At 45.9% G+C, this 16,121-nt stretch overlaps 1 protein-coding gene across 4 annotated transcripts in view; it reads right to left on the bottom strand.

Annotated features, from left to right (window-relative positions):
* The window catches only part of iqsec3b (IQ motif and Sec7 domain ArfGEF 3b), a 32,929-nt gene extending 17,498 nt beyond the window's left edge, over window positions 1-15,431 (bottom strand). For 2 of the 4 annotated variants that reach the window (XM_034587259.1, XM_034587262.1), the window contains exons 1-6: window positions 14,612-15,430; window positions 8,471-8,545; window positions 3,525-3,642; window positions 2,138-2,533; window positions 1,031-1,743; window positions 33-194 (exon numbers count right to left, since the gene is read on the bottom strand). In XM_034587259.1, the coding sequence (XP_034443150.1) occupies window positions 33-194; window positions 1,031-1,743; window positions 2,138-2,533; window positions 3,525-3,642; window positions 8,471-8,545; window positions 14,612-15,135 (1,988 nt within the window). In that variant the 5' untranslated portion in view covers window positions 15,136-15,430. Of the gene's footprint in view, window positions 1-32; window positions 195-1,030; window positions 1,744-2,137; window positions 2,534-3,524; window positions 3,643-8,470; window positions 8,546-14,611 lie in introns of all 4 variants that reach the window. The other 2 variants (XM_034587260.1, XM_034587261.1) reach the window with 2 other exon arrangements.
* Window positions 15,432-16,121: the final 690 nt, after the last annotated feature.

The following is a 16,121-nucleotide window of genomic DNA, read 5'->3' as shown; positions in this document are numbered from 1 at the left end:
TGTCACTGCATATATAAAAAATAAGGACTCACTCGAGGACATCTCGGTTGAATTGCAGCTTGCTGTTCCCCAAAAACTCTCCAATCATCTGTCGGCTCAGGCCCTTCCTCTGCAGCAGGAAGTGAGCCACTCCGATGGCTGTGTCCGGGACGAAGCCACGTGTGATCAGGAAGTGGATGCCTCTTTCTGGGTTCCTGCCCGCAGATCACCAACAGCACAGAAGCAGATAGTGTTAGAGTTAACAGGGCGTGTGCGAGTATTCTGTGCGTTCAAGCAGATAGGTGTGACAAGGAAAATGATTAACACTTTATTTAAGGGAAAGGGTGCTTTAATGTGTATATGTGTGTGTGTGTGTGTGTGGTTGTATGTGTATATGTGTGTGTGGGGGAAGAGCTGCGCAAAGAGAAAGGAGAAAAGAGGGAAAAGAAGAGTTCACTCATGCACAAAAGCTGTTAGCTCTGGACTTCTGGATCACATCCAATGTCACTGATGCATATGAGTTAATTTAATTTAATTTGTATTAACTAATAATAAGTGCAGGCCGACCGTGGACTCTATTTATAGTCACTGAGAGTCTCTCCAAAATTGTTCATGACCTCCTTGACTCCCTTTCTTGCCTTCTCCATCTTTTTCTGTCTCTATTTTCCTCTCTTCCTCCTGCGCCCCCCCCCCTCTCCAGCTCTTTTTTTTACCCAGACATCATGACATCAGAAGATGGCACTGAAAAGGCAGCTCCTCCCAACGACCACACACGCTAATGAGCAGCTGATTAAAGCAATTTGCCTGTCTGTTGAAGATTTGTTAGACACAAACAGTAATAAGTGTACTTTGAACCCTGAGCCAGAGGGTGCAGAAAAGTGCCGAGATATTTCAGAATTTTTCTGTGTGCTGAAGAGAGAGAGGTTAAGTGTGTGTGTGTGTGTGTGTGTGTGTGTGTGTGTGTGTGTGTGTGTGTGTGTGTGTGTGTGTGTGTGTGTGTGTGTGTGTGTGTGTGTGTGTGTGCGTGTGCGTGTGTTGCCAGCACACTCACACATTGAAGAGGTTGAGTCCGATACGATAGAGGCGTTTGCGGTGTGTGTCTGTGGACAGGGTTGGCGAGCGGCACGAGGCTGGGTCTTGGCAGCGGTCCCTGGGCAGAGAGACGACCAGGGCCTGCAAGGCCTCAGGGCTCGGCCCCCCGGGGATCTGCTGAGGATGAGTGTAGTGGTACTGCTGGTACTGGGTGTAAATCTGTGCAGGCTGCTGGTTCGACTGGGTGGAGGTGGAGGTGGAAGCAGAGTTAGAAGTGGATCCCAGTCTGTCTGAGCCACTCTCCCCCTCCATCCCTCCTCCTCCCAGACCTGGCGCTGTGGAGCCCCTCCTGGAACCCGGATCGACCATTTCCAGCTCCTCGCTGGGAGGCGGAGCAGGAAACTCTGGTTCCCCTGCAAACTGGCCATCTATCCCCCCGGCCATTCCGCCCAAAGACGTTTTTCTACTGCCCGGCTCTCCCCCACCGGTGTTGCCCAGTGAGGTTGTGGTGGTGGTGGTGGCGGAGGAGATGGTGTAGGAGCTATTGCTGTCAATGTGAACAGTGACATCCCTGAAGGCCATCAGCAACGAGCTGGCACTGCGCGGCAGACAGGCGCTCTCAGCAGCCGCGCGAAGTGCCCCTGGGTCCATTAGGAGCCCCTTCCCCTCTCCGCCCTCTGATAGGCTCCAACCACGAAGGGCCTCATCGATTGACTGGGCCAGAGAGTGCAGCTGCAAATAAGATGATGAGAAAAACACTTGAAAACACTGATTTAATCAGGTCAATGAGCAGCAGTGGAAAAGCTTCTGATTCCAGCTGGTGGCTAGTGGCACAGGGATGGTGGCCGGCTACTTAGCAAACCATGGCCTATTTGGCAAAATGAAAATTTTGACCTTATGATGTCAACATGTAAAAAGGTCAGGAAATCCACAAAGCTATTACAATTCATCCAGAGGGCAGCATGAATGTCTCCAGACTATGTCAGGGCAAAGGTTGTGAGATACTTGAGTCTGTAACAAAGTGCCAGGCTGCTATAATAATGACATATTGTATAATTTAATGAAACTTCCTGCACCACTTTACATCCCTATTTAGAGTAAAGACAGAAGATGAGATGAGACTCACTTGTTCACTGAAGCAGTCCTCCAGCTGTGTGAGTGAGGGCGTTGGAGGTGGAGCTGTGGTCGGGGCAGGAGAGGGAGCGGCTGCTGGGGCCGATGCAGGAGACGGGGGCAGAGAGGTGGATCGACACGGCGGAGGAGGGGGAGTTTTGGAGCGCAGAGGTATCTGTCCTCCTCCTGGGTGCAGATTGTAACTGTGTCTCTGGGTTGCGTTCCGGGTGCGGCCTGAAGGGCTGGGATGGCGCATGGAGATCCGACGGGGCAGCTTGCTCTCTGACAGCGAGTTGCGGATCTTCTGGAAGTTTTTGCTGAGCTGATACTGACGGAAGGCTGTCTGGATGCGGCGGGCCGCCCGCCTTGCTATGAGGTGGCCTCCGTACTTCTGCTCCAACTCTTCTATCTGGAGAAAGGGCAGCGAGTGAGGGGGAGTGAGTTTAAGTATCAAAACATGTTTACAAGGCTGTGAAACTTGGAGAAGACACTGGAAGAGTGAGCACACAGCAGCACAGACAAAAATATGTATTCATCCACCAGCAGGCAAACATTATGACACCATTTTGTACCGATGTCAACAAAAGATAAAAAGAATGCAAGCTTTGCCTGAGTCATGAAATCCACACACACCCTCCTCAGAAGAATCCCTACTCATCTGCCCACTCTTTAAAAACCAGAAAGGATTTATGGTATTAGATCCAAAGTAAACTTAATCTATCATCATTCAACTGCTAATAGTGGCTTAAGGACAATGGGAAGGAGGATGGATATGCTGTGATAAAGTTGCTGTTGGGAAATTGAATAGAAAAGTAAACAACCGCACAACCCTGTTTTGTTTGTTGGCAGCAGCAGCTCAGCCCCGAAAAATCATAGCATCCGAAATTTTCAGCAAGAGGGAAAAACGAGGGAGGGCGGGGGAAGAGTGGGAGGCGGGGGAAGATGAGACAGAGAGGGAGAAAAGGAGGACAGCCGCACATGTGCCGGTGTGTGTGTGTGTGTGCGTCTGCAAACGCAAACAGAAAAGCGCACGGACACACACTGATACATGCTTGTGTGCGCACACTGCAGCAACGAAGGCAGTGGCGGCGACGGAACCTTCAGCAGTTTGCTACAAGAAATAAGGACATCTCCAGCCGCCAGGAGCAGTTATTAGCTGTTGCCATGGCAACCTAGCATCTTTTGTGTTCATGTCGCCGTGGCACTGGAGTCGCTGGTGCTCTTTGTCATGTCAACAGAGACGGAAATAGATCTGAATGGAAATCTCTTTTGTGAGGGAAGACACACTGTCAGGTGATCATCCATCATCACCTGCTCAAACTTAAACAGGTGGAGGGGGTCCGTCCAATCACGTGCCTGCAGGGCCTCACATGCACTGTAAAAAAAACAACAACACATACCTGTTTGTTTTTATTCTCCAGGGTGATCTCATACTCGCTAGGTCCCTCCCTCTTGGTTCCATCCACTTCCTGTCCGCCACCGGAGGATGTTCCGTCCTCCAGGCTCAGCATCTGTCCACTACCAAGGTGATAGGAGGAGAAAGCTATCAGTCATCGCCGCTGACCTTCAAAGCTCTGCCATTATCTCAGTGGCAGGTCATCAACTGTGCAGAGTGTGAGGGGGTTCGTGAGGGAAGCAGCAGATGTGTGGCTGCAGAGGCTCCGGGCGGGGGGGACTGTATGTGTCCGGTGACAAGTCACAGGGCTGAAACTCGGGATATGTGACCAGGATGAAATTATTTTTGACAAAGTTGACACTCCAGACAACAATATTTTCATTGTTTGTAAATCTGTTGAAAAATGTCAAAAATAAAAATGGTGGTAAAACACAGCTCACAACTCAAGGTTGATGAATCAGAGACTTGTTTTGATTATACACTATCGTCACAATGATATAAAACTGACAGAAGCATAAACAGTGAATATTTAGCTTCTTTCCATTAACAAAAGACTAAATGATAAATCAATGCTCAGAATTTTTCATGATTAATATTCTAATAATTAAGTGATCAATTGGTTCCCAACCTTTTTTTTCTTCTGGCTCCTTAATACAAACCAATATTGTGTTATTCATGTTCATAGATAAAGTCAAAGAGTGATTATTTCATGTGGAGGCCCGAGATATAAAACTAATTAGCATTTAACAACAAAGAAGCAATTATTGGGGAAACGTCTGAAACATATAAATATTATAGCAGAATTCATATTTTCTACCTGGGTGAACAACTGTGTTGATTTATTGATCAGCTCATAATCTCATCTCCACTTTAAATGAAGATTACTGTATTACTGAATTATCCCCATTTTGCTACCATGAGGTGTGTGTGTGTGTGTGTGTGTGTGTGTGTGTGTGTGTGTGTGTGTGTGTGTGTGTGTGTGTGTGTGTGTGTGTGCGTGTGTGTGTGTGTGTATGACGTCATTATGAAGTGGCATCATTACAGTATAAAAAGTTAGTATGACCTGATTAGGGTATACCACGCGCACAGATTATGTATCACCACTCTGATGCTTTTCATTAGTTATGAGTCGATGCATTCATACGAATGAGGTCTTTGATAGACACGGGCCACAACAAGCATCATATAAACCAACAAACTCACTCATCACTCAAGTGGTTGCAATCCGCATCATTAGGAAACAATCTGCTCCCAGACTCAAGCAATTACTGTGCTGGATAACACACTCTGATACTGAGGAGAAAGTACCAGCCGCTGCAGTAGGTGGCAAACAGAAAGTGGTTTTGGATCAAATGCCTGCCTTGAAAGAATATTCACTCACATCTAGATCTGTGTCTTGTGTGGTCATTTGGCACAACAACAATGTCCCGCCAGATGTTTTGCTCCACGGACATCGGCGTGTGTACGAAACTCCAAAGAGTGGATGTGTTTCCATGGCAATGACATGATCTGGATTACAGTGGCAATCGTGATTAAAAGTATAACTGTCTGAGTCTGCTTCGTAGAAATAAAAATGACTATCTCTCGTGTTCTGCTGCGCGGATTACAGTGTAAGAGGATGATAAGTCTGTGACGTTATATAAGAGAAAAACACTGGAAGCGATGCAAGACAATAATAGACAGGCCGTCATATGCCCTGAGTCGAACGTGACCGGTACAAAAAGTAGAGGGATAATAAAATCTGACTCCACAGATAATAATCAATTATTCCAGTAATAAAGAAGTAGCACAGTCAAAACAAAATAGATTTAAATTTGTGGCGGATGCTGCCTCCCAGTGCTCACTGCCCCATCCTGGTCCTGTATAATCCCAGGTCCTGTCCACAGATTGAACAATGTTCTTTTACAGGGCAGCAATAGCGAAATTCTGTGAAATCCATGTAAGAACCAAGAAAGCAAATAATTGCAATGACACAGCAGAAAGTGTTATTTTGCTGCATCTCCACGTTTTCCACTTTTGGTCGAACTTCAGCATCTTTTATCATCGTCAGATATCTTGTCTCACCTCTACTAAAAGCAACATGGACATTTTAGTTCCCTTTATTCAGCCAAATAAAGCTTAAAGGTATGACGTGGTACAAGCATAGAGGTATAATCACACCCTAAGAGGTTTTATAATGGTGTGCGATTATGAGTGAGTTTGTGTATGTGTGTGCGCATGATGGTTTGTGCTCGTGCAATCTTTTTCCTCCGCCCAGATAATGCTTACTCCGGTAATTTTTACACGAAGGGGACCAAACAAGACTGGGGGAGAATAAAAAGCCTGCTCATGGTTAAATAATGAGAGCATCACTAAAGTTCCTCTTTGTTTTCTCTGATTGCTGTGAAAGCAACTATCCTCCGTGCCCCCAGCCGAAAGTCAGAGACACAGCCGGAGAAGCTCGGTCGTATCTTTAAACGAGATAAAGCTGGAGAAAATGAAAAGAGAGTGGAAGCAGAGGAAAAGGCCGAGATAGAAACGTAGAGAGGGGAAACGGGGAGGATAAAGTGAGAGTGTGTTGGTGAGTGCACGCTGGAGGCCGACTCTATCAGAAACTCTATTAAAACATTGCCATGCCCCAGCGCTGCATCAGAATACATTAGAGTACATTAGAATACATTAGAGGATTTAAAAGCAAGAGTTGAGGTATTAATGCATCTGGACAGCAAAAGCCTCTTTAATGATATGGGCGCTATACTCTCTCTCTCTCTCTCTCTCTCTCTCCCTCTGTTTCTAATACACACACACAACACACACGCACGCATGCTCACATACCAAACACACTATGCACACACTCCTGCTCCGCCTACAATAGTGACGTCACTATGGAGGTGAAATTAATATCTGTCAAGTCGCATCTCTCAAGGTCCCACAGAGGCCCACACACACACACACACACACACACACACACACACACACACACACACACACACACACACACACACACACACACACACACACACACACACACACACACACACAAACACACACACACACCCACAAGGGATGAGGCGAGAAAAGGCACGGCAGGTTACAGGCTAGATCTCATGACATCTCCGGGGAGGCTTGATTCAGGAGGTGACAGTTCGTTGTGCAGAGGTGGTGCTGGTTCACAGCCACCAGGCAGAACACACAATTTCATATAGGACGATAATAATGAGCCTTGGCTCCTCTACATCTCATCATCGCAGTTGGCTATCCACTGCCGCTGTGCCATTAGCCCGTCCAATTGGGACTATATGTGGGTGTAGGGAGCGAAGTCATCAGATCAGAGAGAAGAGAGAGAGACAGAGAGAGACAGAGAGAGGGAGAGAGTCCAGACAGACAGATGGGGATATTAATAAATACAGAATGACAGAGGGAGACTTGACAGAGAGTGATGAGATAGAAATAATTGCGGTGAGGTGATTAGAAGAGACAAAGTCCTACAACAGATAGATACCGGATAGAGATGCACATAGAAAAAAAGGGGAAGGATGTAGAAAAAAGGGGGGAAGATATTACAGAAGATGAAAAAAGAGAGAAAAAGCTTGAGACTGAGAAAGACTGGACACAGAGGATTAAAAGATGGGGGAATGTTTTGCAAGGACACGAACGGTAATCAGAGAGAAACACGACAAAATCAACTTTACAAAGTTGGAAACAGAGCCCTGCTCATTCAAACAACTCCAGAGTGAAACGTCATGCATTCACACACCCCCATACACACACACACACACACACACACACACACACACACACACACACACACACACACACACACACACACACACACACAGGAAAATAAATAGCATGAGCAAACTCGCACAACAAACAGACCACCTTGCCCACGCTGAAACAGATGGCAAAAAGTGTCTACAGTGGATTTTCAAAGTCAACACTTCAATTCTCCAGTTACTATGGTAGTAATAACCATTGCGTCAGTAGTGCCGGGTTGCCATGGGCACTTTACAGTGGTGGTCCCAGTTCATGCACTTACCCTCCCCACTCCTCCAACCCCCAACCCCTCTGTCTCTCGCTCTATATGTGAGTTACCCTTGGGGCTGTAAGCGCTATAGGTCGGTTACGGAGAATTTAACTCCTCACTGTGACTCCGGGCTCGGCGAGTCCATAAATACACCAATTCACAACACTCCACAAGCTGTGTACTGAGCACACACGATAACGAGCATGGAGAAAAGCCATGGGAGCGGACATCACTCGGTCAGATGACACACGTGTACAAATATACAGAGGGGATGGAAAGTTTTCATTGGCTGAAGGAAGAGTCGAAGAGAAGCAAGAGTAAAAACCTCTAAAAAAGTAGAATGGCATTCAATGGAGCGTATATTCATGAATCAATGAATTGTTCCCTGAGAAATCAACGAAACTGTCAAATAAATGCCCTCCCTCGCAAAGTTAAAGAAAGATATGAAAAAAAAAATCATGGATACATCCCCTGATCTGGATCCGCACCAACCTTTATGGTAATAAAGTCGTTTTTGCGTAATCTTGCTTACAAACAAACACACAAACCAACCAACAAGCAAAAGGAGAGGGTTGAAAACTAACAACTATTTTATCAACACTGAGTTCATTCGAAGTACAATATTTCAGTCTTAGACATTTGTCAGACATCAAATTCAACAATGTAAAACAGCAAAGCCACAGGCTGTAACGGGTGTAACCCAATTAAAAAACACTAGAACAGTTTGGTCGGGTTATTTCTTGTACTTTGGGAAGAAAACAAAAAAAAGCATGTTTCCCAAAATATCAAACAATTGCTTTAAAATGAGACACAAAATAAATCTTGCAATGTCAATGAAAGTGACCCCCTGCTCCAGTTCCGAGTTTTGTGGTAATCTGTGCACTAGTATATTCACTAAATGTGAGAATATAAGTGTCTGTGATTGGTCGTCGAGGGCGTCTTACCCAGATGAGCCAGTGGTGTCAGCCTCTGGATGTTCAGGGGCGGGGCAGCAAAACTGATGCAGCACAATCTCGCTCCTGTAGAAGAGGAAGACAAGAGAGGAGGAGGAGAGGTAAACAGAGAGGAGGCTGAGTTGGAAGGACAGCCTGTCATTCGGGTGTTATTGGCTGCTGCTAGCTGTTTGCCTTGTTTCCATATTCCCCCTTATGCTCACTCTGAGTCCAACGTCCCGAAAGATCCTGTAGAGACATCTCACTAGATTCCTCTGGATTATTTCCATGAGTTCTGTTTACAGTGTGGCACTGATCCCAGGGTAAAATACCCTATGTAGGTCAATTCAGAGCTGAGAAAGCTTAGATATATGTGCGGGCATTTCTACGTTTGTGTGTCGGTAAGGGCTGGTTTGGGCCTGCCTCCCTTTCAGTTCATCAGATCGGCAGTGATTAAGCAGAATTCCCCAAAACCCCATATCTGGACAGATCGGTGTTGTCTGTGTCTGAGTCTGTCTCTTTCTCTTCTTAACTTCGCCTCTCTCGTTTCTCTCTCATACATTTTACATTTACATTCATATTTTAGGGATTTTGCTGGTGCGCTTGTGTGGAGCAATTTAGAGTGAAGATATCAACAAAACATCAAAAAGGATTCAGTGTATAAGCGCTAAGCTTTTGGATGCTGGACAACCTCCACTACTGAAGACGACGAATTAAGAAGAATCCTCAGTGTCTTAGGGTTCATATCATTTGAAAATGCAAACAATCTCTGTCCACATGAGCATTTTGGCCACCTCCTATTCTCTTTAATCCTCGTCCATACTCAACAAAAACGCATGTACACTGGGCATGTGTGTGCCAGTGTAAACAGGAAGGCATGGTGGAAACGTCACACATCGAGAATAATAGCTCTTGTGTCAGTGTAAAATGCAGGATGTAACTGCAGAACGGCTGAAGCCAGTGGTTTTCTTCCAGAGGGGGGTCATGTGACAGGAGCCTGCCGAATCAGCGAAGGCTACGTCGATAAGAACCAATCAGCAAGCGGTTGTGAGGGTCAATTTCATTGTTTCCAAACATCTTCAAACTCTGCCCGTCCAGACTAAAACGCAGCCCCGACAGGCGACGTATCCAGAGCGGAGTTGATGCCTTTTTAGATGAAAACGTTAGTGTGGATGTTGCCTGATCTGAATGTTTTTGAAGGCATGTGTCCGAGCAAATGGGTCACATCAGATCCTACCAAAATGAGCTGAAAGCACTTAGTTGACAGTGAATTTCTTGGCCATGGTACAGTAAGTCTTCTGACCTGGGAGCATACTGCTCGTGACACAGACTTACAGTGACAGGCGGTCAGAGTCGGCACAAGACTCAAACTGACAGTCAAGGCTTCTTTTCACTGCAACTTCCACACACTTCAAATAACAATGACTTTTGTTCAGATACCACCAATCAACACTCTAAGGTTTCTACGTGTGTAATACTCGTCCATCTGTTGTAACGCCTACTCCACCATTGTCACCACTTACACACTCGCAAACACACACATGAATAATTTGTTCTCCTTTTAGCAGCACTTGTGCCGTGGTTTACAACCTCAGCGTCGGAGCTTGGAGAGCAGAGGTGGGGGACCAAGGCACAGAGTACCTGCTGCCCTCATGCACTCCAATTGTCACTATATTTGGAATCTTAAAAAAAAAAAGATTTCTGGTATCTCGAAAAACAATTATGTTCAATTCTAGTTTTCATTTCATAGCATTTATGTTGTTTTTCTTCCTTCTTCATCTCAAAAAGCAGGAGACGTTCTGTCTTACATTCAGTACTGAGTCTTCAAACATGCATGTCAACATACATGTACTGTATGTACATTTTTAAAACTCACAGATGCAGAGTTGTGTGTTTCCACCTCCAGGTTACCAACAGGTAAATAACTCAACATGAATTAATCACGTACTTGATCTGTAATCTCTGTGGTCATACGCAAAACATGTCTCATGCATGAGATCACTCTAACTCAATGACTCTATTTCTTCATTTAAATAATTTGCTGCTTGCAAAAATAAATCATTTATTATTTAAAAGTCCATTTCAGAGTTGATGCATCTCGTTATTCTTGTCTCGTCTTCAAGGTGGAATCTTCTCTGTGCAAAATCATTCACATCTCATTGATATGAGCAGTAGTAACGTGTGGTAGTTCACCCACAGTGTGTGTTGTGGAGTTATGTTATGTAAGGCCCACCTTGAAAATTACCTCAAGGTTTAATCTCTGCACACTAACAAGATTATGAATATGTGTTAATTCGAAGGACAATATTTAGTTGAACACGTGTCAGACATCAAATCCAACAATGTAAAAAGCATATCGCCATAGGCTGTAACATGCAACCAAATCTCTGAGACAGTTACCGCATCAATAATTGATAGGAAACATCTTAGGGTAGAAGAAAATTTCGATTCTGGCCTCAGACCAAAGATAAATAACTCTCGGCAAGAAAGCAAATATCCCAAAATATCAAACTACTGCTTTAAAATGAGATACAATTTAAATCTAATTCTGGGGGATAGAAATGAAAACACAAAAATATGTGATGAAATAAATTCTAAAACAGAGTCTCCAGTCCTCTGCTGCATGTCTTCCCCCTAGGAGTGGATCCAGGGGAGGGGACAGGGGGGCATGGGCCCCTGCTGAAGTCAACCCTAAATGTGCACCTTACTGAAGGAGGCATTCTAAATGGATGTTGCACATATAATTGCTGCCCCTGTTTAAATTGTGGTCCCTGTACGGCCCCTGTACGGCCCCTGATTTAGATCCTAGATCTGCCACTGCCCCATTCTCTCTCCCAAGTTCCCAAAATATCTTTGATTTAAATGTAAAACTTAACATGAGGAAACACAACATACTTTTTCAACATGTGAAGTGTAAAGTAGAGTTTAGTGGAGGGAGATCAGAGAATAACTTTTTGGCCAAAGCACTGAACGAGAAAAGTCAATTCCAGGTCACTGTCAGCAATACAGCTGAATCACATTTATGGGGCCCTTGTTTTGGTCATGCAGCGAGGAAGAGGCCTGAGCACACACACACACACACACACACACACACACACACACTCAGCAGGTCCATCCATCTGCCTCTACAAGACACACAGATCACAGTTATCCGCCTCCAACAACGCTTACAAAGAGAACAGGTGAATATTTTAACAGTACATGGCTCCTGCTGTCGGCCCGTGTTCCCTCTCTGCCTGCCCCGTCCTCCCTCACACCATCTCCCTGCTCTTCCCTGTTTTGTAAGAGTACTCTAAACGCAGTGGGTTTCATTGGCCAGTATCAGGGTGTAAGGAAAGTGGTGAGAAGGAAAAGGAGGAGGGTTGACGTGCATCAAGATCAACTCGGTTTGGACTCAAAACATTGCCAGTGCATTGTGTTCACCTTCGGCTGCGCCACAGGACGCCGGGTCTGTCCCTGCGCTGTCCGACCTACTTGTCTGCCAGCAAGATAGATGAACCGAGGAGACAGCTACCCCAAATGCACCCGTTTCAAATGTCTCTCATCTCTGTTTCCGTCTCTCCCTGTATACCTGTCTCACTCACTGTGTACTGAACCCTCCACCACCCCTCCTCCTTCCGTTCTCTCTTGGCCACTCTCTCTCTGTTTTTGTCTTTATTCCCAAGCCTCTCTTTCTGCCTCCTTCCCTTTTTCACTGGTGCAATCCAATGTTAGCCTCCAGCTCCTTTCTCTAGACACCTCCGAGGGCTCCATCAAAGACAACGACTGAGCTTGAATCACTCTCCTTCTCTTTCTATCTCTCTGCCTTTTTCTCTCTCCTGAGAATGGTTGATTACTGTTCGCTCCACGGGCTAAGTGGGGCAGATAGGAGGCTCAGCTGGAGAGAGAGAGAGAAATGAGCAGAGGAGAGGCTCCCGTCTCACCCTCCCACCATAGGCAAATCCACGTGCATTGGCAATGCTGACAACAATGCAACCACACAGACACACTCTGAGCTGACCCGGAGAAGCCATGTCATTTATCTGTAAAGCTGGGCTCTATAAGAGCATTGGATAAACACGCATATTAATGCAAACAGTAAGAAGTAAGATGGGTGAAAGACCTAATGCATGCTAACACATGCACCTACAAGCATATGCACAAAAAGCCCAAACACATGTACTGACACAGAAACACGCTGACACACACTCGTCACACTGACAGCAGCAATAGTAGAGGGCAGATCTGATCTCCAGTCAGCTGCAGACAGGATGCAGAAGCCAATGACATCAGGGAGAAGAATCCTCTCAAAATGCAAGTGAAGGCCTCACCTCACCTTCACCTGCACGTGCGGAATGCCAGAAGCAAAATTAGAAATTAAGTGTTAAGCAACTGGTCTTATCCAGGTGGTCTTAAAATCAATGCGGATGTTGGGATGTAAGGTTGCATTCAAGGACACACGGCAGCAACCGCAGGAGCAGGAAGGGCCGCTTAATAAACCACCGGCCCCGCTCTGCTGCGTGATCAACCGGTGGACGCCGCTGCTGTCTTCTGTTTTTACGCTACCAGCTTCTATTACAACGACTCCTTTATTGTAATTTTTTTCTCCTCACCAGCAAACTAATTTGAATTTGGAACCAGTGGTGTTACAATGATTCCCGTCAAAGACTAACAAATAGTTGCCGCAGGGTACGCTCTTTAGAAAGCACAAGCGCAACTCAGGTTCCAGGCAGAGAAACAGGGGAGAGCAACAGGCACACACACACAGAGCAGGGAAGGTGTTGTGTGCTGTAGGATTTATATCAACAACTGTTTTTTTTTATTATAATATGCATGTTTCCCCCTCTGCACTCCTCTGCTCCTCTCAACTCCTCCTCGTTCTGCGTTGCTCCCCTCACTGGAGGTGGAGTCCCAGAGAGACCAATCAGGACTCCTGCTGAGATACAACTTATGAGCAGAATACACACTTATACACACACATACACACACACACACTGAGATATTGAGAGCACGAAAAAGAGAGAAAGATAGTTTTCACTCATTAGGTGATGTGATGGGTGTACTACGAGGCCCTGGTGCTGAGCTGGGTGTCTACGTCTCTGCCTATGACTGTGTGCATGTGTGCACGTGTGTCTCATCTAACGCTGCAACTTCAGAGACCCACGGCTCCCCTGAGAATTCCCCCCAGATCCCATGCAATAAATAATGAAAACCAGCAGCCACGGTGATGAGACATGTATCTCATCATCACATGTGAAGCTTCTCCTGTCTGCAGATGACATTGACCACTGTGCTGTGAGAGTATTTTCAGCACATACACACACATGTACACACTCACACACACACACACACACACACACACACACACACACACACACACTCGCACACACACACACACACACACACACACACACACACACACACACACACACACACACACACACTAACACACACTCCTGCATACAAGCCTACAGCTGTTTGTTATGTAATGATCCAGTAATCGTGATCCAGCTTCTCATTTAAATAATCCACCTCTTCCTCCTCTGGCACAGTTCTCAGCCGACACACACTCTCACACACAGAGAGTAAAATTGGAAATTTGCATGTGCCTTCTACATTGGTTAAACGCAGCTCAGTCTGCAGGACATACATGCCCGTGCACAAGCACTGAGTTTTGGACAAATGCCACACAAATGCTAAGATGGATAGAAAATAAGCCATGATAACCAAGGTAGGGAAGGTATTTAGGGTATGGGTCAATACTGCAGTAAATACAGCACAATAGGAGGTTTTAGACAATATATAAAATAAAAAACATAGAAACCCATTCTAGGACACACACATTACATCGACTTACATTATATCCTGGAGACATAGCCTTAATCACACCACTTGCATAACCTTTACTCTAACCTCTCTAACCTAAATTTTGATGATGTACATTGTGGGGACTTATTTGTCCTCATGAAGAGACAGGTCCCCATAATGTCAGTGTGTTAACACATTTAGGTGCCCACAACATAAGTAATACCTAAGCCACACGCACACACACGCACACACACGCACGCACACACACACACACACACACACACACACACACACACACACACACACACACACACACACACACACACACACACACACCATAATAAATGACCATAAACCACAACTCACTCAGATGTCCTGGCCAGAGACCGACAGAGGGTTGTGGGGGTCATCTGCACCAAAGAGCGGCAGCTGGTGAAACTTCCGCCGTTTTCTGGGTCACCCTCGACCGGGGAGATCGTGGACGGATCGGCCGGTACCAGCTGCATGTCCCCCGGGTCCATAGGTTGCGGAGGAGCAGGCTGGACCTCCGGAGTGGCCTCGACCTGCGCTGCTGGTGCATGTTCCGGCAGAGACCCCGCATCTGCAGGCTCGGGGTCCTCATGTGGGGGGTGATGGTGGTGATGGAGGAAGCTGGGGTCGGGGAGATGATGGTGGTGGAGGTGGTGGTGGTGGTAAGGATGCTGCTGCTGGACCCTGACGTCCATCAGGTGCCTGTTCTCGCCGATGAGCTCGTCCACCCGCCGGTCCAGCTCCTCTATCCGGGCGCGCTGGGTCTGGATGAGGCTCTGCTGGTTCTGGACGATGGTGGTGAGCTCCCGTAGGTACAGAATCGCCTGCACCGGGTTTTCTAGCAGGCTGGAGCTCATCATACCCAAATGCAAGGGGAGGGAAGAGAAGGAGAAGAAGAAGAAAAAGGGAGAAGCTGGAGTTGCGGGTGGAGGACAGCGGGGATGCAAAATAAAAATCAGTGAGTGCGGATTCCTTGGTTCTGCTCCGCTGTGGATGAGGCTGCACCGACCGAGCTGTCCTCCGCTTCTCCGGCTCTCCCTCTCTCTCCCTCCCGCGCTCTCTCTCCCCCACTGCGCCGAGTGGTGCTGATGAGAGGAGCCAAATCCAGATGTGACAGAAGGGAGGAGGGGAGGAGGAGGAGGAGGAGAGATGCTGCTGGAGCTGAAGGACAGACACGTCATTACGCACAGGCACAAGATAACTCCGGAGTAAGCGCGCACCCTATAGGCTGCATAGAGATATATGTGAAACTCTCCTGTAATTCGTGTACTATGAAATATTTATATAAGCATGTAGTGTAGCTTGTATGGTTTATATAATATAAATATTTAGTAAATATTTTCATAAATATAGTAAAAAGTTCCCTGCCAGATGGAGTTTTCCACAACTCAAAGACAATGTGACAACTGAATGTTTTGTCAACTGTCATAGGCTCTACTATCTTTATGTTTTAGTGACACGCTCTTTTGATGTTATCGTTGTTTCGGCCAAAGAGAGGCTCAATCCAGCAGCAGCAGGACCGCAGAGGACGAGTTATAAATGTTGATAGAAGTTGGATTTATACTCAGGTTTTTGGTTCAGGAGAGGCCTTCTCTACAATGGGCAGCCCTGAGATGCAAAACACAACGGAAAATAAGGAAAAACAACGATGAATCAAAAAAACACCACTGCAAATAAGAAAACACTGCTCGTCCCTTTTTTTATTTTCCGTCGTGTTTTTTTTTTACTCACCATTGTGTACTATGATTCATTGTTTTGTATTATGATTTTTTATCATGTTTTTTTGTTTGTATTATGGTTTTGTTGTTTTGTATCAAGTTTTTGTTGTTTTGTATTATGTATTGTT

The sequence above is a fragment of the Hippoglossus hippoglossus genome, chromosome 6 (assembly GCF_009819705.1).
Source record: "Hippoglossus hippoglossus isolate fHipHip1 chromosome 6, fHipHip1.pri, whole genome shotgun sequence".
NCBI classification, from domain to species: domain Eukaryota; kingdom Metazoa; phylum Chordata; class Actinopteri; order Pleuronectiformes; family Pleuronectidae; genus Hippoglossus; species Hippoglossus hippoglossus.
The sequence above is the reverse complement of the archived record's forward strand: the minus strand, read 5'-3'. Positions and strand labels throughout refer to the sequence as shown.